At 43.5% G+C, this 25,266-nt stretch overlaps 1 protein-coding gene across 3 annotated transcripts in view; it reads left to right on the forward strand.

The window, feature by feature from the left end:
- Positions 1 to 19,379, forward strand: part of RALB (RAS like proto-oncogene B) — a 46,996-nt gene extending 27,617 nt beyond the window's left edge. For all 3 annotated transcript variants that reach the window (XM_039234870.1, XM_039234869.1, XM_039234871.1), the window contains exons 3-5: positions 6,651 to 6,859; positions 11,538 to 11,715; positions 17,701 to 19,379. In XM_039234870.1, coding sequence (XP_039090801.1) covers positions 6,651 to 6,859; positions 11,538 to 11,715; positions 17,701 to 17,820 — 507 coding nt within the window. In that variant the 3' untranslated portion in view covers positions 17,821 to 19,379. The remainder of the gene's footprint in view (positions 1 to 6,650; positions 6,860 to 11,537; positions 11,716 to 17,700) is intronic.
- Positions 19,380 to 25,266: the final 5,887 nt, after the last annotated feature.

The following is a 25,266-nucleotide window of genomic DNA, read 5'->3' on the forward strand; positions in this document are numbered from 1 at the left end:
CCAGGGCTCTGGAGTCTGGCACAGCTTAGTGGGGTGCTCTGCCCGGGGTCCCACAAGGCCACAGTCAGTGCTGGTGGTGGCTGGGAGCCCGGCTGAGGCTCGGGTCCCCTTCCGAGCTCCGGGTGCTCGCAAAGTTCGGTTTCTTGCAGACACGGGATGAAGGCCCACAGGTCCTTGCTTCCAGGTCCTTTCCATAGGTAGTTCATACTGTGGCAGCTTGCTTGCTCAAGGCCAGGAAGAGCGTCTCTGGTTAGCTAAGACAGATTCTTATATAAGGAAATGTAATCATGGGGTGATCTCATGGTCATTGCCATATTCTGTTGGTTAGAAGCCAGTTACAGATTCCTCTGTATTTAAAGGGAGAGTAACATTCCAGGGAGTGACTCACTGAGGGTCACCTGAGGGTATATTGGCCACGGTATTTGTCCGTTTTTTTTTTTAAATTATTTCTTAAAATGTTTATTTATTTTTGAGAGAGTGAGCAAGCGAGCACACACAACTGGGAGAGGGACAGAGAGGGAGACACAGAATCCAAAGCAGGCTCCAGGTTCTAAGCTGTCAGCACAGAGCCCCACATGGGGCTTAAACCCACGAACCGTGAGTTCATGACCTGAGCTGAAGTTGGACGCTCAACCAACTGAGCCACCCAGGTGCCTCCAGTATTTGTCCTTAAAAAAAAAATTTTATATGGATTATGATTTCTTTTCTCACTCTAGATACTGACTTTTATATCCAATATTATGTGTGTAATATTTTATTCTTTCCTTAAAGAGGGGCCCCAAGATGAACACGCTTCAGACCAAAACCTTGATTTCCTCCGGGATCATTCCTTTCTGTGTCTTATAATGAAAAAATATTGTCTTTGATGTTTGTTTCTCTTTATCTTATACTAAGGGCCAAATGGGGAAATCTAGCAGAATCTGCTTGATTGACCCCAAACATTTTTGCATAAATGAGGAGCAACAAGTTTTGAAAATGACTTTGGAAGTCTTTGTTTTTGATTAATAACATGATTTGCTACTAAAAATTCTTCTTCTTCTATGCAGGCTCGGAAGAGGAGAGGGTGGGGAGCAGAGTTAAGATAGAGACTGGATTAGAAGAGGACTTTTTTTTTTTTTTTCTTTTTGTCTCCGTAGGGAATCAATCATTGGCAATGTCTGGAGATATATTTAAAAAATTTTTTTTAAAATATTTCATTTATTTCTGAGAGAGAGAGAAAGGCAACGTGAGCAGGGAAGGGTCAGAGAGAGAGGGAGACACAGAATCTGAAGCAAGCTCCAGGCTCTGAGCTGTCAGCATAGAGCCCGTGGCGGGGCTTGAGCCTACGAACTGTGAGATCATGACCTGAGCCAAAGTCGAACGCTTAACAGACTGAGCCACCCACGCGCCCCTGTCCGGAGATACTTTTGAGTGTCACAACTGGGGGCAGTTACTACTAGCACCTAGTGGGTAGGGGCCGGCGATGATGTTAAACATGCTACCGCACACAAGAGAGACCTCACAACAGAGAATCATCCAGCCCAAATAGTCTTATCTGCAGCACAGCTGACGCTGGGGGAGGCCAACTAGCAGGAGAGTTGAATCTGGATGTTCATTTTTATTATGTATGTGTGTATGTGTGTTAAGTGGCGGCGGGGGGGTGGCGGTGTGGGGAAGATGCGCACAGAAGAATTTTGTCCTGCTATCTTCGGAGAAACAAGGGAAAGCTAGGCTCGATCTTAGCCTATTTTTTCATAAGCTAACATATTTGGGGACTGGAGAGCAGTGGTTGTTGAAGAAATGGTAACATGAGAGCAAGGAAAGAATAGAGATGGACTCATGTATGTTCAGAGAAGTCTTGAATTGATTTCCTAAAGCAATGCTGTCCATCCACTAGAACATTCCGCTGCCCTGAAAATGTTCTGTATCTATACCGTCTATGCATGTGGCTGTTGAACTCCAGCGGACGTGGCCTAGTGGCTACTATGTTGGGCAGTAGAGTTCTGGAATCGTAGTTTTGGAGCTGGAAGAGATCTTCACAGTGATTCCCAAACTTAGCCTATCATAGAATCATAGACCTTTAAAAAAAAAACAACACCTTCTGAATGACATTCCTAGAGTTGAAAATGGGGAAACTCTTTTTAGGCATAGCTGTCCCAGTGAGTGTGGTGACTCCTGCCTGAGACATCACCTGGTCAAGCCTGGTTTCACAGAAAAGGGAACAGTCCTGTGCTTCGGGATGTCAGTTACCTAAAGTCTACCCACATCCTTCATTCTTGGTCCAGTGCTTTACCCTAAGTTACAAAAAATAATAAATAAGCTTCTATGGTGAAATAGCTGCGAGGGTTGGATTATGTGAGCGGCAGTGATCCCAGAAGTTTTTATTTTTGGCTGAGGTCTGACTTTGAGAAAAATTGGAGGAAGATCTTAATCTTTTTGTCCTTGACCTGACATACTTGAAGACCTCTAACGCTATGGACCTTTGGAGGTTGGTGATGGGGGACCTTGGCAGCCACCACAACAGACCGTCAGTGACCAGCTAAGTCACCTCAAAGACAAATCCCTCAGATCTGTGTGTTTTGCGCAGCTGAAATGGACTCACACGCAGCCCCGTAAGGCCAGGAGTGAGGGGGCGTCTTAACAGATACCAAGACTGCAGGGATTTCCTGTTTCTAGTGGAAAAGCAAAAACATCAAGATTACAATCTATGTTCTAATAATCTGCACACTTTTCACTGACACAGAGGAATGCAGTATTATCAGGACATTCTGACATCCTGTATCCAGCAAGTCTAGGGAACTCTCACCGGTTTTAACCTTGAAAGCTCAGAAATACACGCTTGAGATGCTTTATGGCGGTGATATTTGGAGATTTGCACCCCTTGGTTGGGTTTTTTTGGGGTCATGGATTTGTCTCTTTGGAAAGGAGTTAAAAAGACACTGTTGTGAAACACAGGTCAATTTTCACATTTTGTCTAGTTTAAGATAACTATTAGTACAAATTTAAGAACCTAATACTAAAAATCTTGTCTTTTTTAAATTTTGGGCCTTACAGTCATCTGAACCAGTAGCTCTTAATCAGCAGCACAAGGCTCTTTTTGAGGGTGTTCTTCAAAGGGCCTATTAAGTTCATAACAATAATCTCAATTCTTTTAAAATGCTCTATTTCATTTTGAGACAGAGAGAGAGAGAGGATGAGTGGGGGGCGGGGGGGCAGAGAGAGAGAGGGAGACAGAGGATCCAAAGCTGGCCACTGCTGACAGCAGAGAGCCTGATGTGGGATTCAAACCCATGAACTGTGAGATCGTGACCTGAGCCAAAGTTGGACATTTAACCGACTGAGTCACCCAGGTGCCCCTCAATTTAGATTTTAAAATTTTAAACATTTAAATTAGTTTTTTAAGTTATAATTCATATACTGTGATATCCATCCTTTTGAAGCGTACATTTCAATGATTTTTGAGTATAGTCACACAGCCAGCCAGCCATCACCATTATGTAACATTAGAATAATCTACTCACTGCACAAAGGAGAAGAAAACACTCTACTATTAGCAGTCTTTCCTCATTACTGCCTCTCCTGCTTCTGCATCTCGTTCTTGGCAACTGCTTTCTGTTTTTATGGATTTACCTGTTCTGGACATTTCACATAAATAGAATCCTACATTATGTGATCTTTATATCAGGCTTCCTTTCAATGTCTTGAAAGCCCATCCATGTTGTTATCCGTATCAGTACTTCGTTCCTTTTTATCATGGAATAATACTCCATTGTCTGGGTATGCTGTTTGTTGATCCTTTCACCACTTGATGGACATTTGGATTGTTTTGACTTTTTAGCTATTTTGAATATTGTTGCTGTGAACGTTTGTGTATACATTCTTATGTAGACCTATGTCTTAAATTCTCCTGCGTAAGTATACTGAGGCATGAAACTTGCCGGGTCATATGGTAACTCTATGTAAAACTTTTTGAGAAGTGCATGACTTCTTTCCATAGCAGCTGTACCATTTTATAATCCCGCAAGCAACATGCCAGGGTTCCGATTTCTCTGTATCCTTGCCAACACTTGATATTGTCTCGTTTTGATGATACCTCCTAGTGAGTATGAAGTGGTATCTCATTGTGGTTCTGGTCGGCATTTCCCTAATGACTGGTGGTGTTAGGCCTCGTTTCACGTGCCTGTTGGCCACTTGAAAATCTTCTTTGGAGAAACGTTTGTTCAGGGTTTTTGTCTAAATGTTTAAATTGGGTTGTTCGTCTTTTTCTTGTTGAGCTTTAAGAGTGTTTTATGTATTCTGAATATGAGTCTCTTTTAAATTTATAATTTACAAATATGTTCTCTCATTTTATAGGTTATCTTCTAACTTTCTTGATGATGTCCTTTGAAGCATGAAAGTTTTACATTTTGATGAAGTTCAATTTACCTACTTTTTCTTTTGTTGCTCGTGCTTTTGATGTCCTATCTAAGAATGCCTTGCCACATCCAAGGTCATAAAGATTTATACCTATGTTTTCTTTTTAGAGTTTATAGCTTTAGTTTTTATAGTTCGGTCTTGATCCATTTTGAGGTAAGTTTTGTATGTGACGTGAAGTAAGGGTCCAACTTCATTCTTTTGCATCTGGATATCTGCTTAAACCAGCATCAATTCTATTTTTTTTTTAATTTGAAAAAAATATTTTATTATTTATTTTTGAGAGTGAGAGACAGAGCACAACAGGGGAGGGGCAGAGAGAGAGGGAGACACAGAATCTGAAGCAGACTCCAGACTTGGAGCTGTCAGCACAGGGCCCGAGACAGGGCTTAAACCCACAAACCCCGAGATCGTGACTGGAGCCAAAGTCGGACACTTAACCAACTGAGCTACCCAGGCACCCCTCACCAATTCTATTTTAATGGCACATTGCTGTCATTAATTAAGTTTTTTTTTCTGAATATCTGTACTTCTGACATCATTAAGATAATGATTTATAGTTATTTGATGTATACCACAATATAAAGAATATAGCATTGAAATACTAATATCGTTATTACTCAGTAATATAATCACTAAGAGAAGTTTAGCATTTTTTGAAATTTTTTTTTGTCCTTAGCCTCTCTGAGTGGGATGCATACTATCAAAATATTCTGTACTAAAGTCTCTTGAATTAGTTCTCTTTGTGGCTGTATAACCATTTTAATATTCATTCGGGTTCATTTGCTTCAGTGTTTCTGTTTCACAACTTTTACATTTGTTTTGTTTGTCCTTTTAGGGAATGTACATATGTAAATACATATGTACATATGCATAAATGCACCTATTAAGGCATATATACATATAAAAACAGCTACATATACTCACCCACACCTATCTTATTCTTTATACTCCCTCTTTTCCTTGTGCAAAAGGTAGACTGTTATATTCCAGAGATTGTTATGTATCTGTACGTGGTTCTCCTTGTCATTTTTATAGCTGTATAGTATTCCATCGGTGGGTGCCTGCTGTTGGGCATTTGGGTGGTTATTAATCATTTGCTGTTACACACAGCGCCACGGTGATCGCCTTGTATGCTGCTGTAGGTTAGATTCCTAGAAGCTGGGTGCTGGCACAGAGGAGTGCCTCTCCACTTAACCATATTCACCGCATAAGGACTGTACTGTTCTCTCCCCCCACCAGCCGTGTGCAAGAGGGTTTTCCCCTTAGAGCTTGTTGTCCGACGCTGGGGGTTTTGCCGGTCTGGTAGGTGAAAACCGGTATCTCCGTGTACTTAAAAGCTTAGTGAGGATGAACATCGTTTTGTATGATTAGCATCCTGTGTATTTATTTTTCTGTGAATTGTTTATGTCTGTTGCCATTTGTTCCCATTGGATTGTTGACTTTTTTTTTTCTCTCTGTTTCTAGGAACTGTTTAAATATAGCTCTCTGTGATATGGGTTCAAATACTCTTTCCCTGTTTGTCATTTGTCTTTTTTTTTTTTTTAATAGTGTGTTGTGCCATATGGAAGTTTAATGAATTTTTTACGTAGTCTAATTTATCAATTTTTTCTTCCATGGCTTCTGGAGTTTGAGTCATAGTTAAAAAGGCCTTCCCTACTTCAAGGTAATAAAAGGATTTCACCCATGTTTTCTTCTGGTGCTTGATGGGTTTATTTTTTATATTGTATCTTTGACCCATTTGAAGTTTATGTTGTATTTTTAAGCCTCTTAGTCCTCTCTCGTCAAATCGCTTTTCAGATGAGTTTTATACTTTGGTTGATTTTGTGTAAGAGCTTCTGTTTCTCACTCTTGCCAGTGTTTATATCATAATTTTATACCGAGAATAGTATCACCAAGTGTTCCTTCTGCCCTATGCTTGGTCTCTTCATCTATAAAATGGGAATATCGGACCTTGTCCACCCCCAAAACAAAGAGCACACTGTACACACTGTATGTTCGCCAATTTGACAATAAATTGTATTAAAAAAAATAAGAACAAAATAAAAAACAGTAGAACCGAGAGCAATAAAGAACAGAAGTGTTAACGAAGGACTTTATTTTTACAATACCTTAAACGTAGTGTGATCATTATGAATTCTCAGTAAATATTCAGTTGATTATAGGCAAAGTGCCCCTATGTTGAAATTTATTTCTTTGGCAAGTTTTCTTTCCCTCAACACTTTGTTAATGACTGGTGATGTTGTTCGTTTCCTCAGTTTGTGGAAGACTATGAGCCTACCAAAGCCGACAGTTACAGAAAGAAGGTGGTTCTTGATGGCGAAGAAGTCCAGATAGATATTCTGGACACGGCCGGACAGGAGGACTATGCGGCCATTCGAGACAACTACTTTCGTAGCGGGGAAGGCTTCCTGCTGGTGTTCTCCATTACAGAACATGAGTCCTTTACAGCAACTGCCGAATTCAGGTAGGTTTGAGCTGAAAGAGCCCCAGACTCCAGGAGACTTTCTGCCCGTCTTTCTCGCATGTTCAGCCTGGCAGGAATCTGGGGCTGAGCAGAGTAACAGAGGGTTGGGCTTGTTATTAAGAAGAATTTCATTAATGAATTTTCTGGAGCTTTTTGAATATTGGCACATTAGAGCCCACCATTTGTTATTATCTCTTTGAACTTCCCTGTTTTTAACATTTTTGAATATAAATTACCTTAAGAATCTTGACGATGGGGCGTCTGGGTGGCTTAGTTGGTGAAGCTCGGACTCTTGATTTCAGCTCAGGTCATGGTCTCAGGGTCGTCAGATGTCTGGCCTGAGGCTCTGCGCTGACAGCGCGGAGCCTGCTTGGGACTCTCTCTCTCCCTTTCGCTCTGCCCCTCCCCTGATCGTGTGTGCACACCTGTGCTCTCTTTCTCTCTCAAAATAAATAAACGTTAAAAAAAAAGAAGAATCTTAAGAGGACGAAGCCATTTCAGGTACTCAAGAACTTCGAATTTCGTTTTCATATAAATCCTGAGGGACAGTGATGCATGGGTTAACTATCTTTATCCTTTTTATCATTTGGCTGGTGAAGTGATACATTTGGTCTGTTTTGAGGTTGATGAAACGTTGTCAGGAGAGGGAAGGATGCCAGTCAGAGTGACCGTTTGCGGCTCCCATAGGATTTGAACCTACGCGAGTCGGAAGAGTCCCGCTTTAGAACCAGGCAGACCTGGTCTGAATCCTCGCCCTGGCCACCACGTAGCAGTCTGGGGATGCTAAGCATTGGAGAGTCTGTCTGTCTGTCTGAGGGTGTACTTGTTAGTGGATGAGATGAAATGAAACGATGCTTTAGACTGTAAATTTGGAAGGGCAGGACCCACGCCACCCCGCACTGTGCCATGTCCCCAGGCCCCCTTTCCGCGTGGTCACATGGTGCCTATGCCGTGAGTAGGATATGAACCGCTGTGATTCATTTTAAGTGCAGTAGTTAAAGGTACCTGACGTTCATTCTCTTCTACAGAAGTTCTTAGAGGAATTCCAGTGGGGACGGTGTCTTTCTCTTTACCCGGCATGCTTTTCTCGTTTCTCTTATACAATTGCGTTCTTTCCTCTACTCTCCTTATAAGCACATCTGCCCAGATGACTTCTGATTTTAAGAGCTGAATCTAGCGTCTAACAGGGATCTAAAAAGGCGGGGAAATCCACCTTTTTTTTTTTCATTCTGTAGCAAGTTCTGGTCAGAAATCAAGGGGTCAACCAAAGGTGAAAGTGAGGAAACTAAATATCCCCCCAAGATTTGGAAGGAAGCATCAGTGAGCCGGGGGGGCCTCACGGGGTGAACCCAGGTCAATGTAGTGGTGGTCAGTTGCTTCCTAGTGTTAAGTCTTCAAAGGCAGACCATGTAAATTCTCCGCTACTGTGGTGTGCGTGGGGGCGATCAGTTAAGTGGCCAGGACTCTTAGGAGAAGACCTGTTAATTCCCAGACTTCCCCGACTTGCCTAGAGTTTTCTCTTTGTGGGTACAGTACTCATAATTGTGACTGCATCTGTGTCATCGTGTTTTTATCCATCCCTGAGGATAAAGCAGACCAGATGCACACACTTCCTTATTTTCTTGCATGTCCTGAGCCTTTTGATTTCCCATTACCCCATGACTCACCCAGAAAGGACGTGGTGGGCAGTGAGAGAGTCCCGTCCAGAGGACAGATGATGCCACCCTCATCCTGTCTCCCTGCACCCCCCACCCCCAGTTCTTATGTGTTCTCAGAGATTTGGAGAAGAGCCTCGTCTCATCTCGGGAGGTGGGTTTCGGTCATTATGTGAGAGCAGGGACCCCCTAGAAGAAAAAGCACAGATGACTGCCTGAAAGAAAAAGGAAGGGCCGGTGAGTTCTTCTGACTTGAACTCCGGGCATTCAGAGAAAAGGCACAGGACTGTCCAGGCTTCTCACGGCGTCAGACCCAGAAGAAAGGAGGTAGGGCATCTGAGCCTTTGTGGTCAAACTCAGTTTACGCTGGTTAGCAGATTGCAGACATAGCTTTCGGTATTTATGGAAAAGGCCCAAAACAAAACAAAATGTTAATACGCTCTGTCTTCCTTGAACCTTGCCCTGAACAGTATTCGATAAGCTCGAAAACTAGGATTTTTTCTAAGAGACCAGAGCCAGTGCTCCTATTTTGGGATGAATATGTTTATTAATGAGATAATTTTACAAACCTCTGCATGACTAATGAGCCAGAGAATTATTGGTTTTTCTTGTTCAAAGTTTGTGCTGATCGCATAACTTCTAAATGTGGCCTGTTCTTTGACCCCTAGTTGAAATGTAGGCTATAGCAAAGCTACTTAGGGGCAATTTTTAAGCATCTACCTCTTTTTGGTTTTTCTTAAAATATTTGATATCTGATACTTAAATTGAATCTAATGGAAACATTTTTAATATTTTCATTATTATGAAAAGTTACCCTATATCATATAGAAATCAGTACAGATCTCCACAAAATATACTTTTGAAGTGGTCCCTTTTTGGAGTATATTGGAATGTAGAAGTTGAAATGTCTTCACTAGACCAAAATAATGGAAATGGAATATTTATTTTTTAAATATTTGGTATTGATTCGTAACTTAGGTAGCTGGTAGTTTTAGTAGAGGTAAAATTTAAGGTGTTACAGTTAATGTTTTTTTTTAAGGAGATGTTTTTGAAGTACTTTTCCATAGATATTGGATTCTTTCCTTTCCTTCCCCCCCCCTTTTTTTTAATTTGTAGTCAAAAAACAACACAGAACAAAATATGATTCCTGCCTAATGTTAACTGACCTCATTCCATTGCTTGTAACATTTACTGTATCTAAGTGGACGCTGTTTGCGGGGGGTGGTAGGTGCACACACACATAGATGTAATCGAAAGAGAAGTTTCACAAAACCATACCTGATGTAATACTTGAGATCCCCTCTGATGTTTGTGTTCTGGTCCATAGTGCTCTGTTCCACTGAGAGAAAAAAACACATCTGGTTGTGACCTGTTAAACTGATATCATGATCTGCTAATAGACTCCCACCTTCCAGATGAAAACCGCTGATTTCACAGCTGTTATTCTCACAAAGAAATCATACCATATTTTCAGGGGAATTATTAAGCATTTTATGTACGAAGATTCTTTCTTTCTTTCTCTCTTTCTTCCCCCCTCCCTCCCTCCCTCCCTCCCTCCCTCCCTTCCTTCCTTCCTTCCTTCCTTCCTTCCTTCTTTCCTTCCTTCCTTCCTTCCTTTCAAGAGACCGAGAGAGCGAGCTAGTGTGAGCGGGGGAGGGGCAGAGAGAGGGGGAGAGAAAGAATCCCAAGTAGGTTCCATGCTGGAAGCACAGAGCCTGATGCAGGGCTTGAACTCACTAACCGTGAGACCATGACCTGAAACGAGATCACGGGTTGGGCACTTGACTGACAGAGCCACCCAGGTGCCCCCGAAGACACTTCTTTTAGCTTGTTTTTTTTATCCCAGAGGTTCCCAGGTTGTTCTTTTTGTTAAGAAGCTTTGGTGCCTAAGCCTCAATTGGGGACCTCGATGAAACGCAGAATCCTGGGCTCCGACTCAGACATTCCTTCTGTGGGGTTCCTGTTGGGCCCAGAAATCCGTGTTTGTGACGAGCACCCCAGGTCCTTCCGGTGTAGGCAACCTGAGAACCACGCTTTGAAAACACTTGTTTTCAAAAGCTGCCCTGGGGCCTGCCCTGAGGGTAACCATGTTTTCCGCGCGAGAAAAGCCTTTCATTTTATTTTTTTTTTTTTTAATTTTTTTTTTTTACAAATAGTTTATTGTCAAATTAGTTTCCACATAACACCCAGTGCTCATCCCCACAAGTGCCCTCCTCCATGCCCATCCCCCCTCCCCCCACACCCATCAGTCCTCAGTTTGTTCTCAGCATTCAAGAGTCTCCCATGGTTTGCCTCTCTCCCTTTCCCCCACTATTTCCCCCTTTCTTCTCCCCCATGGTCCTCCGTTAAGTTCCTCCTAATCCACCTATACCTGCAAACACATGGTATTTGTCCTTCTCTGCCTGACTTCTTTCGCTCAGCATAACACCCTCGAGGTCCATCCATGTTGCTACACATGGCCAGATTTCATTCTTTCTCATTGCCATGAAATATTCCATCGTATAGATAAACCACATCTTCTTGATCCATTCGTCCGTTGATGGACACTTAGGCTCTTTCCTTGTTTTAGCTATTGTGGAGAGTGCTGCTATGAACATTGGGGTCATGTGCTCCTATGCCTCAGCATTTCTGTATCCCTTGGGTAAATTCCTAGCAGTGCTATTGCTGGGTCATAGGGGAGTTCTATTGTTAGTTTCCTGAGGAACCTCCACACTGTTTTCCAGAGGGGCTGTACCAGTTTCCATTCCCACCAACAGTGCAGGAGGGTGCCCGTTTCTCCACATCCTCGCCAGCATCTAGAGTCCTCTGATTTGCTCATTTTAGCCTCTCTGACTGGCATGAGGTGGTATCTCAGTGTGGTTTTGATTTGTATTTCCCTGATGAGGAGCGATGCTGAGCATCGTTTCATGTGTCTGTTGGCCATCTGGATGTCCTCAAAAGCCTTTCATTTTCGATGAGTCCGTCCATGGAGTGGAGTCGTAGTCTAGCTTTCTGAGCTGCTGTCTTTTGATGCAATGTCTTAGGGAACAGATCCTCCGCGTCAAGGCCGAAGAAGATAAAATTCCGTTGCTGGTGGTGGGAAACAAGTCCGACCTGGAGGAGCGCAGGCAGGTGCCCGTCGACGAGGCCAGGCCGAGAGCAGAGGAGTGGGGCGTGCAGTACGTGGAGACCTCGGCTAAAACGCGGGCCAACGTGGACAAGGTCAGTGTGCGCTCTGCTCTGCACGTGGTTCTTAGAAAACAGCAGGACGGGGACGTCCCATCTGTTGGGTTTTGAGGGAACCGTTTGCGGAAAGCAGGGGGTGCTGATTTTTCTAGGTGTCTCAGTCAGTGTAGGGGAAGCCCCAGGACAGTCTGGCCGTGAACGTAAACCAACCCAGAGTCCCCTCCCTTAGCCTCGGGCCTTTGCTGGCATGGCCTGGGGACATATGGCAGTGTGACCGGGACCGTGGGTCAGTGAGGCCAGCGCGGGAAGGACGGGCGCAGCAGCCCCCATGCTCTCATCCGCCATGGCCCACGTTCTCCACGAGCACGTCCGTCCGCAGCTTCGTGGGGGCTCCCCAGGGAATCACGGGGTGCCTTGACTTTCTGGTCGTGACTTATAGGTTAGATTTCCTCCTTTCACCTTACTGCCCGCCGGCAGAGCCAAGGTGTTGTGCTTTATAACTCAGTCTCTAGACAACATTTGCTCTCAGGAATCGACTCTCCAGGGACCTCTCTTCCCTTCCCCTCCCTTCCCCTCCCCTTCTCTCTCTCAGCCATGCCCAGCATACTTTCTCCTTCAAATCTCTGAAGCCAGTGAAAGGGCGACCTTGACAGTGATGAACGTTGACAGCTGGAAGATCCACCTCCCAGTGATTGCCGCTGTCAGGTTTTGGGTTCTAAAGAACTGAGGTTCAGAGTGGTTGCCACACAGTGAGAGTGGACAGCCTTAGAGAGGAGGCTTTACCTTCCTCCTTCACCGTGTTTGTAGCTCTGACTTCGTGATCCATGCTCTTGTAACATCTGAACCCATTTCATTTTGGCAGCCAAGCACCGGATACATCTGCTTTTATGTGGCATCAGCATCTGAGTCCCCAAATTGCTTATGTTGCTCTTTCTTACGGGGAAATAATTCTCCTTTACTTCTTACCTGAAGAGGGAAGATTGTGACCAAAGCTTTGTCTTAGCTTGAAATGATCCTAGAAGAACATTGGTATTTAGAATGTTGGTATTAGAAGGGGCTCACTTTATTATTTTAAATGATTTATTTACTATTCAAGTATAATCGACATACAATGTTACATTTACCTCAGGTGCACAGCAACTTGATTTAACAATCCTGATGTTACTTGGTGCTCACGATGACAGGTGTGGCCATTGTCCATCACTACACCACGTTATTACGTGTTGTTGACTGTTTTCCCTAGGCTGTGCTTTTCTCCCTGTGACCTATTTATTTTATAACTAGAAGTCTGTATCTCAAATCCCCTCTTTAAAAAAATTTTTTAATGTTTATTTATTTTTAAGAGAGAGACAGAGTGCGAGTGGAGGAGGGGCAGAGAGAGGGGGAGACACAGAATCTGAAGCAGGCTCCAGGCTCTGAGCTGTCAGCACAGAGCCCAACGCAGGGCTCGAACTCACAGACTGTGAGATCATGACCTGAGCCGAAGTTGGGTGCTTACCCGACTGAGCCACCCAGGCACCCCCACACCCCCAAATTCCTTTATCTAACACTCCCATCCCCCCACCTTTCCCCACTTTCCCCCAGTTTGTTCTCTGTATTTGAGTCTGTGTTTGTTGTTTGTTTTGTTTTTTAGATTCCACATATAAGTGAAATAACATGGCATGTGTCTTTCTCTGTCTTGTTAGGGGAACAAATACCCCCTAGGTCCATCCATGTTGTTGCAAATGGCAAGATTCCATTCTTTTTTTATGCCTGAGTAATATCATTCTATTGTATGTATGTTCCACATCTTCTTTGTCCATTCATCTATCGATGGATTGCTTCCATACTTTGGGAATTACGGTTGCTTCCATAATTTGGCTGTTGGAAGTCATGCTGCTATGAGCATCAGGGTGTGTATATCTTTTCAAATTAGTGTTTTCATGTTCTTTGGGTAAATACCCGGTAGTGCAATGACAGGATCATATGGTTGTTCTATTTTTCATTTTTCGAGGACCCTCCACACCGTTTTCCACAGTGGCTGCACCAGTTTGCCTTCCCACCAGCAGGGCACGAGCATTCTGTTTTCTCCGCATCATTGTCAACACTTCTTTTCTTTTCGACAAGATACTTGTCCAACTGGTGGTGAGACGTGATTATCTCATTGTGGTTTTGGTTTGCATTTCCCTGAGGATCAGTGATGTGTCGTTTCCTGTGCCCGTTGGCCGTCTTTATGTCTCCCAGGCTAAAATGTCTATTCAGGTCCTCTGTGTATTTTTAAATCAGATTATTTGGTTTTTAGGTGTTAAGTGGTCTAAGTTCTTCACCTATTAGATATTAACCCCTTATCGGCTATATGATTTGCAAGTATCTTCTTTCATTTGGTGAGTTGTCTTTTTCTTTTGTTGATGGTTTCCTTCCCTGTACAAAAGCTTTTTATTTCAGTGTAGTCCCAGTAGTTTATTTTTGCTTTTGTTTCCCTTGCCTGAAGAGACAGATCCATAAATATGTTGCTAAGGCTGATGTCCAAGAAGTAACTGCCTGTGTTTTCTCTTTATTTTCCCTCAAGTTTTTATTTAAATTCCAGTTAGTTAACATACAGTATGATACTAGTTTCAGATGTACAATATAGTGATTCAGTACTTCCATGCAACACCTGGTGCTCATGCCTATGTTTTCTTTGATGAGTTTTATGACTTCCGGCCTCACATCTAGGCCTTTAATCTATTTTGAGTTTATTTTTGCATGTGGTGTAAGAAAGTGGTCCAGTTTCATTCTTTTGCATGCAGCTGTCTAGTTTTTCCAATGGCATTTATTGAAAAGACTGCTTTCCCCCCATTGCATATTCTTGCCTCCTTTGTCTTAGATCAGTTGACCCTATAATCATGGGTACATGTCTGTGCCGTCTCTCCCGTTCTGTTGATCTTTGTGTCTGTTTTTGAGCCAGTACCGTGCTGGTGAATTACTACAGCTTGGGAGAAGTAGATCTTGAAATCTGGGATTATGGTACCCCCAGCTTTATTCTTCTTCTTTCTTATGATTGATTTGGCTGTTTAGCATCTTTCGTGGTTCCATACAAATTCTATGATTATTTGTTGTAGTTTTGTGACAAATACTATTGGTATTTTGGTGGGGATTGCACTGAGTCTGTAGATTGCTGTAAGGAGTAGGGACACTTTAACAGTGTTAGTTCCTCCAGTCTCTGAGCATGAAACATCTTTCTCTTTGTTGTGTCATCTTTAATTTCTTTTATCAACATCTTACAGTTTTCAGACTATAGGTTTTTCACTTCCTTGGTAAAATTTACTCCTATGTGTTTTATTCCTTTTGGTGCAATTGTTTTCTTAATTCTTTGTTCTGCTACTTCCGTTTTAGTATATAGAAACACAGCAGATTTCCATATGTTAATTTTGTATCCTGTAACTTTACTGAATTTATTTATCTGTTCTAATCGTTTTTGTCTCTGTGTGTGGTATCTTTGGGGCTTTCTCTACATGGTATCATGTCATCTGCAAATAGTGACAGTTTTACTTCTTCCCTTTTAATTTGTGTGCCTTTTTTTTTTTTCTTGTCTGATCGCTGTGGCTAGGACTTCAGTACTATTTTGAATACTAGTGGTGACAGTGGACATCTTTTCTTGTTCTTCATCATAAAAGAAAAGCTCTCAGTTTCACCATTGAGTATGATGTTAGCTTTGCATATTTCATATATGGCCTTTATTATATTGAGATATATTTCCTCTAAACCCACTTTGTCGGAAGTTTTTGTTATGAATGGATGTTGTATTTTGTCACATGCTTTCTCTGTGTCTATTGAGGGTGATTCTATGGTTTTTATCCTTTCTTTTTTTAATGTGATGTATCACACTGGTTGATTTGGAAATATCAAACCACTCCTATATCTCTGGAATAAATCCCACTTGATCAAAGTGAATGATACTTTTAACCATTGTTGAATTAAGTCTGCTGATATTTTGTTGAGGATTTTTGCATCTGTGTTCATCAGAGATATTGTCCTGTAATTCTCTCTTTTTCTTTGTGGAGTCTTTCTCTGGGTTTGATATTAGGGTAATGTTGGTCTCATAGAATGAATTTGGAGGTTTTCCTTCTTCTTCTTTTGTTTGGAACAGTTTGAGAAGAATAGGTGTTAACTCTTCTTCAATGTTTGGTGCAGTTTACTGTTGAAGCCATCTGGTCCTTGACTTTTATTTGTTGGGAGGTTTTTTGTTTTTTTTTAATCAATTCAATTTTGTTACTAGTAACCAGTCTGTTCAAATTTTCTATTTCTTCCTAATTTTGTTTTGGAAGATTATACATTTCCAGGAATTTATCCATTTCTTCCAGTTGTCCAGTTTGTTGGCATATGGTTTTTTAATACTCTAATAATTTTTTTTATTTCTGTGGTGTCAGTCATTATTTCTCCTCAGAAAGGGTTCACTTTATTTTATTTATTTTTTAAATGTTCCTTTATTTTGAGAGAGAGCGAGCGAGCGGGTGTGAGTGAACATGAGTGGGGGAGGGGCAGAAAGAGATGGGGGAGAGAGAATCCCAATAGCATCCTGACAGCGCAGAGCGTGACGTGGGGCTCAAACTCACCAACTGTGAGACCATGACCTGAGCCGAAATCAAGAGTCAGAGAGAGGCCTCACTGAGTGAGCCACCCAGGTGCCCCAGAAAGCGTTCACTTCGGAAGCGTTTTGGTAGCGTCTACAATATAAATCTGTCTGTAACGGGAAGCATGTTCACTCACTATTTTTTCTATAATTTCTCGGTGCTGGCTGCTGTGCCGTTCCAAATCTCTGTTTCCTGGTTGTCGAAAACGCACAGGAAATCCAGACATGTATTTTATTTTAAAAACATCGGGAAGGCTTTCTTGGCACGGAAGCGGGGATGCATAGCTTCTGACCGGGTGCTGGGGTGGGAGCTGTCACAGGGTAGCTGCGTCTCCTTCCTCTGCTGGACCAGCTTGACCTGCCAAACCAGACGCCACAGAAATTTATCACTGGCAGCATTGTATTCACTTGTACACGGTTTACACGGAAGGTTGATAAGATCGGCCCCTGAACAACTTTGTCATCATTTTACGTTGGACACATTCCATCCTCCTCTGCCTTTGCTGTTAGAACAAAATGAAGGAGCCATAACATTTGAAATTGTTCGCTGCCGCTGCTCTTGTGGGCGGGGTGCTTAGGTCATTTTGTGGGGAGGGGGGGCTTTTTTGTGCCTGGAGCTGGTGGTACATGCACGTGGAGCCCCCCACTCAGAAAGGTTAACCTTCCTTTTCACCAAGAAGAAGGTATGTCTATGAAAATCAAAGGAGGTTGTAGTTTCGTGTGAACATCCAAGGATTAAAGCCTGCACTCAGCCACATGCTTTCAGTCTCTATCACTCCCCCTGAGAAATCTGAGATGTTTCTCTGTCTCAGGCTTATTTTGTCTGCTTGGGTATCTGGGCACTTCGGCCCGATTGCTGGGAGCAGAGGGCAAAACCCAAACTATTTTGACAAATGATAATTTGTGTCTGAATAACACACTGCATGCAGAGGACAAGTCTTATCAGTTCTCGATAAAGTTCCTTTCAGCTAACATCGCAAGGAACAGTGGCTGTTCCTGAGAGAGGGAGGGTAGGGGCATGCTTGTGGAGGGGTAGTGCGACATCTCTCCGCTCCTGTCCCCAGTTTCCTAGTGCAGGAGCCTTAGTTTGTTTATGCTTTATCCCCCCGTCTCCCAGTTCCACCGTGTTCCAAGTCTGCTGGTCCTGCTGGGGAAGCCGCAGGCATAGTGATGTTCCTACCTTTATAGAGTCATGATCAGGGTTACATAAGGTGTGGGGATATAGAAGAAAGCACTCAGCAGCAGGTACCCCTCTTCTTAACCTTTCCTCGTGGTTGGAAATGCCAGAAAGTCTAATGCAAACTTTGGCTCAGGGTTTACAAAAATAAGCTTGCTTTATGCTTTAAATTCCTGCTTAGTAGAATTGCTTCATGAAATCATTAAATGGCTTTTTCCTTCCTATTCTTTTCGTTCCTTCCTCCCCACCCCAGGTGTTCTTTGACCTAATGAGAGAAATCAGAGCAAAAAAGATGTCTGAGAACAAAGACAAGAACGGCAAGAAAAGCAGCAAGAACAAGAAAAGTTTTAAAGAAAGATGTTGCTTACTCTGAATGCCAAGATGGCGGACAAAGCAATGGCCGCTAAGGACATAGGGCGGGCTCCTCAAGGGAAGAGTATAGCCCACTTCTTGATGTATTCCCTGCCCTCCCAACCTCATTCACACATACTTCTTTAAATGGGGAAAATATTGGTGAACCAGTGGCTGGCAGAAGAAAGAAGCCCTGTCCATGCATTGGAATGGCTACTTTGTCGGGAGGTTTTAGAGTTTCCTTCTCTTTCCCCCTCTCCCTCCCAAAAGTTTAATCACGTGTGTAGTGCTATCAGTAGGAAATAGTCAAGAGTTAAAGAGAAATGCGCTGTCATAGCATCTTATCCCCCACCCCCCTAGGTTTGTAACGTTACCATCTTTTGGTTTGAAATAAAAATGTCCTACTTTATTGGGTTTGGGGACAGGTGGGTAGGATAATACTCTCCCCAACTCTTATCAGCATAACAGAAATACTCAAAAAAGTTCTAATGACATTAAGTCCTAATGACACTGAAAAATTCAGAGATTTTTTTGCAGTCAGTTTCTTAGCAATACCCTGTAGATTTGAAGTGCAGTGAAAAATAAAATGAATATGAATTGGGCCAAATAGATCAGTAACAAGCTCATAAACCCTTCTCACCTATGAAAAATAAAAGTTGAATTCTTCATTCTTAAATATTAGCCAGTGACAACGCGTGTTGGCTATTTCTGTCCTGTAGCATCCTGATTCTTGCAGAGAAGCTTTGTTTTAGTAGATTAAGTGAAGACTCCAGAGTAGCATTTTATACTTTATACGTGACACACTCTTCTTATCAGATTAAAAAATCTATCTTTGGATGTGTCCTCCCCTAATGGCCAGTCGTGGTAAGGCCCCTCCTTCTCCACTGGTAACCGATGTGTCCTTCTGGTCGACCTCTCTGCATGCAGAGGTTGAGCAAGCCTCTTCTTTTGTTTCTTTTAGGTATAATGAGCTCTTCTGAAGAATGTGATGAGTTCAAATTGTATCCTCAAATCACAAAGCCAGCACCAGTGTCTGACATTCTGCTACCTCTCATAGAATTGCTCTGTAATTCTAAATTTAAAATGAGAAGTGGGAAAGGATAAGCCATTGCCCTTTTACCTCTGAGAATTGGCTGCTGTTTCTAATATAGTTTTCTTCTGAGACAGCCATAGAGTTGGTTCGGAAAAGGCTTTTATTGATGAGATGTGGTAAGCTTTTTTGTATATCCATCTTCTAATCTTAGCAACCAGAAAACTTTTCCTCAGGAAAGGAGTACTGTGATAAAAAGCCAGTATTCAGCACATTTCCCCCCATTTTTTGGAAGTGACATTTCACATATAGGTGCCAAAAGGGAATTGGGGCGGGGAGACTGGGAGCCTTTCAAATTTATGGTTATTACGGAAATTGTGGAAATCATGATCTGAGTGGAAAGCAATCTTGTATCACCTCCCAAAGAATCATGGTCTTTTTTAAATAAAAAAAAAAAAGCAGACAAATAACACTTTTTCAGGGTTTCAGCCTTTTTATTTTACCCTTTTGTCATACATGTAAAATGCAAGTATCAAAGAAACTGACAGTAACTTGTTCATTATTGATTATGTTAGGTGCTCTGCGATACCAAACTAACTTTGTTTCTATGAATCCTTTGAACTGGACTGTGGGAAATAAAATTTAAATATAAATAGTATTTTAACTTCATCTTTCCTTTGGGAGAGAGGACTACTCTTTCTTCTTAAAATTTCTTTTTAATGTGTATTTTTTTGTTTTGAGAGAGACAGAGTGAGTGGGGGAGAGGCAGAAAGAGAAAGAATCCCAAGCAGGCTCCATGCTGTGAGCGCAGAGCCCGACATGGGGCTCAATCCTGTGCACTGGGAGATCATGACCTGAGCCGAAATCAAGAGTCGGACGCTTGACTGACTGAGCCACCCAGGAGCCCATCGTAAAATTTAAAGACTTAAAGGTAATCACACGCTTGAGGTTTTCAAACAACCTTTTTATTTTCATCCTAGTTTGCTACCTGTTTGCTATCAGTTCCAGTCAGTAGTAGGTGGATTTAGAATATGTACAAACATATGAAAGGTGGTATAAATTATTTCATGCTATAGCATCTGACTTCGGCTCAGGTCACGATCTCACCGCTCGTGGGTTCAAGCCCCACATTGGGCTCTGTGCTGACACCTCAGAGCCTGGAGCCTGCTTCGGATTCTGTGCCTCCGCCTCTCTCTGCTCCTCTCCTGCGCATGGTCTGTCTCACTCTTGCTCTCAAAAATAAACAAGCATTAAAAAAATATTTGAAAGAAATCAAAAATAAGGGGTGCCTGGGTGGCTCAGTCTGTTGAGCATCTGACTTTGGCTCAGGTCATGATCTCATGGTTCGTGGGTTTGAGCCCCACGTCGGGCTGTGTGCTGACAGCTAGCTCAGAGCCTGGAGCCTGTTTCAGATTCTGTGTCTCCCTCTCTCCCTGACCCTCCCCTGCTCACACTGTCTCTCTCTCTCTCAGAAAGAAATAAAACATTTAAAAAAATTTAAAAAGAAGAAATAAAAAATAAAATTATACTTACCTGGGTAGTGATCAGAAATGCACCTCTTAACAAAAGAATTTATACATAGGAAATTTTTCTCCATAGAAAAAAGGGCACGATGTTATTTAGAGATTAGAAACATAGTTACTTGCTAAATGGTTATATATTGTGTCCAAGGCCTAACATATTCATTCTGGAAGTATTTAAGCACCTCCTTGGTGTCAGCCTGTGCTCTAGGTGCTGGGATATGGTATTGAACCAGGTGGGCGAGAGCACTGCTGTGCTGGAGCTTATAGTCCAGTGGGGAAAGAGACAAAAGCATTCAGGTATCAGGGTAAGTATTTTGATGACAATAAAGCTGGGTAACATGATTGGAAGTGCTTCTGGGCAGTGGAGCAGATTTCGACTGTGTGGTCAACAGGCTTCTCCAGGGAAGGGACATTGAAGCTGGGACTGCAGGTCTGAAGGAGGAACCGTGTGCCAAGCCACTTGGGGGGAGGGGCAGGGGCTTCCCGGGCTAGGTAAGGAGCAGCCGGTCCAAAGGCCCTACGGCATTTGGGAAAAGACCCCACGGACCGTACGGCTGGAGTGTAACGAAGGCGGGCAGAGTAGTAGAAAAAGATGTGGCAGTTTACGATTACATGAAGTGATGTAAGGGAAAAATACCTAGACACATAATTTGCTCTTAAGTATCCTACTTCGTCAAATCCAAGCCACCACTAACTGTAAGAAGTCACCATAATTAATATACTACAAAGCAAAAAACCCTGCTAATTACGTGAACTGATCCTGATTCCAGCGACATGAAAGTGTGGGGAAAGCTACATGTTTTAGATGATGTGAATTACAATATATAAATTTAAATTAAGTGACACCTGAAATCCAGAATTCACCTCTGTTGATCTAGAAGCTACATGGTAATAAAATAGAATAGAAGCTTAACAGTAGGTAAGTATTAACACCGGGAAAGTACACAGAGATACAGCTAATGCTATAGTAGTGAACCTTAGATTTTTTTAAAGTTTTTTTTTTAATGTTTTTTATTGATTTCTGAGAGAGAGAGAGAGACGGCATGAGCAGGGGAGGGTCAGAGAGAGAGGGAGACACAGACTCTGAAGCAGGCTCCAGGCTCTGAGCTGTCAGCACAGAGCCCGACACGGGGCTCGAACCCACGAACCGTGAGATCATGACCTGAGCCGAAGTCCGACGCCCAACCGCCTGAGCCACCCAGGCGCCCCCTGACTTGGATATTTTAAAAAATTCATTAAAATTAATCAAAATTGTAACTGCATGTGCTTTACGCTTCTGACGGTCTAGAAGTGTCTGGGGTGGAAGCTCCTTAGAGTTGCTGCTCCTATTCCAGCCCCGTTCCCTGGAGTCCCGTTCAACCATTTCCATCCCCAGATCATGTGGTAGGTGCTCCTGAGTTTCTCAGTACCCTTCTTACGCTGTCATTTCTTGATTTTTCCACCTCGGACATTCCCAGTGACAACTTGCTGTAGTAGATGAGAGAGCAGCTCATTTGTGTTCCTTACCCCTAACCGGTTTTTGCCAGTAACGGGACTGTTTTCATTCCTCTCTTGGTGACTGTTACACCTTTTGTTTGTCTGTTTATTTATTAAACTTAAAACAATTTTTAAGAATTATTTAAATATCTATTAATTTTTGAGAAAGAGATAGAGTGTTGAGTGAGGGAGAGACAGAGAGAGAGGGAGACACAGAATCTGAAACAGGCTCCAGGCTCTGAGCTGTCAGCACAGAGCCCGACGCGGGGCTCAAACTCACAGACTGTGAGATCATGACCCGGGCTGAAGTCAGACGCTTAGCCGATTGACCTACCCAGATGCCCCTAAACTTTTTGTTTAATCTTTATTTTTTATTTTTGAGAGAGAGAGAGAAAGAGAGAGGGAGGGGTAGAGAAAGAGGGGATCAGAGGTCCAAAGCGGGCTGCGTGTTGACAGTAGAAAGCCCGACACGGGGCTCGAACTCACAAACTGTGAAATCATGACCTGAGCCGAAGTTGGACGCTTACCTGACTGAGCCACCCAGGTCCCCCTTAAAACTATATTTAAGCTTCTTTTTTTGTTATTCATGCAACTCTTGACAGAATCTCTTGGCTCTCACTCCAAAAGGTGAGGGTATTAACACGGCTGCCCTTCCCCCCTTGACTCCCTCCCATTTCTCCGTGACACCTTTCCCTTGTATATTATCGAGGTCGACGATGTGAACATTCTGTTCTGTGACCATCACTCAAGCCTTCCTGCTCTATCTGTAGCTTCCTTTTAAACGTGGAATACCAGTCAACAACAATTTGATTAGGATGACTCACGTAAAGATGACTCACCGCCGAACCGCGCGCCATGTGGTGGGTGCACCTCCTTCAGGCTACGCACTCTGGCGCCCTCCCACCAAGGAGCGCGGCCAGAGTGTCCAGTCACGTGGACCCTTCTATCAACTGCCTGAGTCACTCCACATTTGGGCTCGCTTCATCTGGGACGGTCTCCTAGGCAGGGTTCCCCCCTTCCTCCCATGTTTTCCTGAAGTTGGATGGCTTTTTTGTTGCTGGGGAGAGGATAACGATGTGTCCTCTTTTCCCAAAACCACTTTCTTCCTTCCTGCCACTTGGGACCCGCTTCCATTCCTCTTTGGGAAACGTCCCACTTAGAGCTCAGCGATCACCTGATCGTTGGGCTCCTCACTTTCTAGGTCCTCTGCACAACTCCCGCACTGAGATTTGTTTTATTGGCCCCTTGGGGTCAACTCCAGGTTTCTCAGTCTCCCATATCTTCCTTTATTGGTTTTTAACCTCATTTTGCTGGAGCACTTTTTTGGAAAAGGTGCCCTAGGGATAAACTCTCAGAGTCTCTCCCTTCATGTGAAAATATTGGTACCTTTGCCCACCTTTAGCTGCTGGCTTGGCTTGGAAGGGAATTCTACATTCAAAATAATTTCCCCTTAGAACTTAGAGGCTTTGGGGCGCCTGGGTGGCTCAGTAGGTTGAGCGTCTGACTTTGGCTCAGGTTATAATCTCACGGTTCATGGGTTCGAGTCCCATGTCAGGCTCTGTGCTGGCGGCTAGCTCAGAGCCTAGAGCCTGCTTCAGATTCTGTGTCTCCCTCTTTCTCTGACCCTCCCCTGCTCACTCTGTCTCTATCTCTCTCTCAAAAAATAAATAAAACATTAAAAAAATTCAAAGAAAAAAGAACTTAGAGGCTTTGCTTCATTCTCTTCAAGCACCTATTGTTGCCGCTAAAGCTGGTGTTATTCTGCTTGACGTCCCCTTGTATGGGCGCTCTGCTTCCACTCCTCCTGTGGAATCATAGAGAATCTTCTCTTCACCTGTAGCGTCCAAATGACACAGTGACACATCTAAATGTGGACCTTCCCTATCCCTCCCCCTGGCACTCTGTGTCTCTCAGTGAATGCTCATGTCTCTTCAGCTTCAGAAATGCGCTCCTGAAATTTCTTTGAATAATTCCTCTCTTCTGTTTTCTGTGCTTTGTTTCCAAACCCCATGCTATCTGCTTTTGGACCCCTTAGGTTCATACCTGCAGCGTCTCTTCCTGTACGTTCTGGGTATTTTTTTTTTTCTCAGAACCCCCCTCCCTCCCCCTCTCTCTCTTTTTCTTGCTTCCCATCTCCTTTCATCACCTGTGATTTGCCAAACACTGTTGGAGGTTCTCAAGATTCAGCAGTGACCAAACATGAAATTCTTTGCTCTCCTGAAGCTTTTATTCTCTAACTTGTCATTTAAGTCTCAGTGTGTGTGAACAACAGCTTTCTTTGTCTCTAATTGTCCCTTTTTCACAGCAGCTGTTCTTGGCCACACGGATGCAATAGCATGACTTTCGGAGCATATTAGATCTCCGGTATCCAGAGTTACCTTTGTTTAGTGCTTAGGCAGTTTTGCTCTTTATTCTGTTCTTTGTTTTCTGTAAGCTGCAGTTTTCCTTCAACATCCGGGGACCTGGTTGTGCAGCCAGCCCCTTACTTATGAGGGACTGCGGAGCTGGGCCATGAGCTCTGCGTACAGGATTGGGGTTTGTGAGGCAGCTGGCTTGACTTGGGGGTGAATGTGGGATCATGGTGTCGCCGGCCCCTGACAGCCACAGCAGGGAGGGTGTGATCTGGGGGGGCAGCCGCCAGGCTGACCTCCCTGGTTCTCCCCACGTACTCTTTTTCTCTCAAGAGCAGAGCCCGGGGTCGGATGCAGCTGCTGCAGAACGGAGGAGGTGCACTGTCTCCAGCCGACCTGTCCCTAACCTCGCTGGGTCCCGCTATGCTCCACACTGGTTGTCGGTCCGCACATTCGGGGCTCCTGCTGGGCAATCGACTCCTCGTCTTCGCGACCCCTTCTTTCCTTCTTCTTTATCTCCCCGTGCCCTTCTGGAGCACAGCTTTCATAAACTCATCAAACTCCTGCATCGACCGGTGGCCCGCTCGTTCTCTTGGCTGTTGGACTTTTGCTTGACTAGGACATGAACAGAGGCATCAGGAAACAGGAGGGAGTTTGAGCTCATGCTTCCATTTTGGCCTGTTCCTGCTTTCACAAGTACTTACTGTGTGCTCCTTTTGCAGACCGGTGCTGAACAGAGGGGGTTGTGAAACCACAGCTCTGGACTTCTGCAGGGTCTTCTTGAACTTGGGGGCTTGCAGGAATCCCTGTTCTCGAGTGGTGTGGACTTCGCCATTGGGGTCGGACCTGGGTCTGGCCAGTTGTCTTCTGCCATCGACTTTATTTTACTTTTATTTCCTATTTATGTATTTATTTGCTATCAACTTTAATTTGTATTTTTATTTAAAAAAACTTTTAACATTTATTTTTGAGAGAAACAGAGCATGAGTGGGGGACGGGCACCGAGAGAGGGGGACAGAGGATTTGAAGCAGGCTCCAGGCTCCGAGCTGTCAGCACAGAGCCCGACGCGGGGCTCAAACTCACAAAC

This window comes from Hyaena hyaena, unplaced genomic scaffold (genome assembly GCF_003009895.1).
Source record: "Hyaena hyaena isolate Hyena2069 unplaced genomic scaffold, ASM300989v1 scaffold_91, whole genome shotgun sequence".
Taxonomy (NCBI): domain Eukaryota; kingdom Metazoa; phylum Chordata; class Mammalia; order Carnivora; family Hyaenidae; genus Hyaena; species Hyaena hyaena.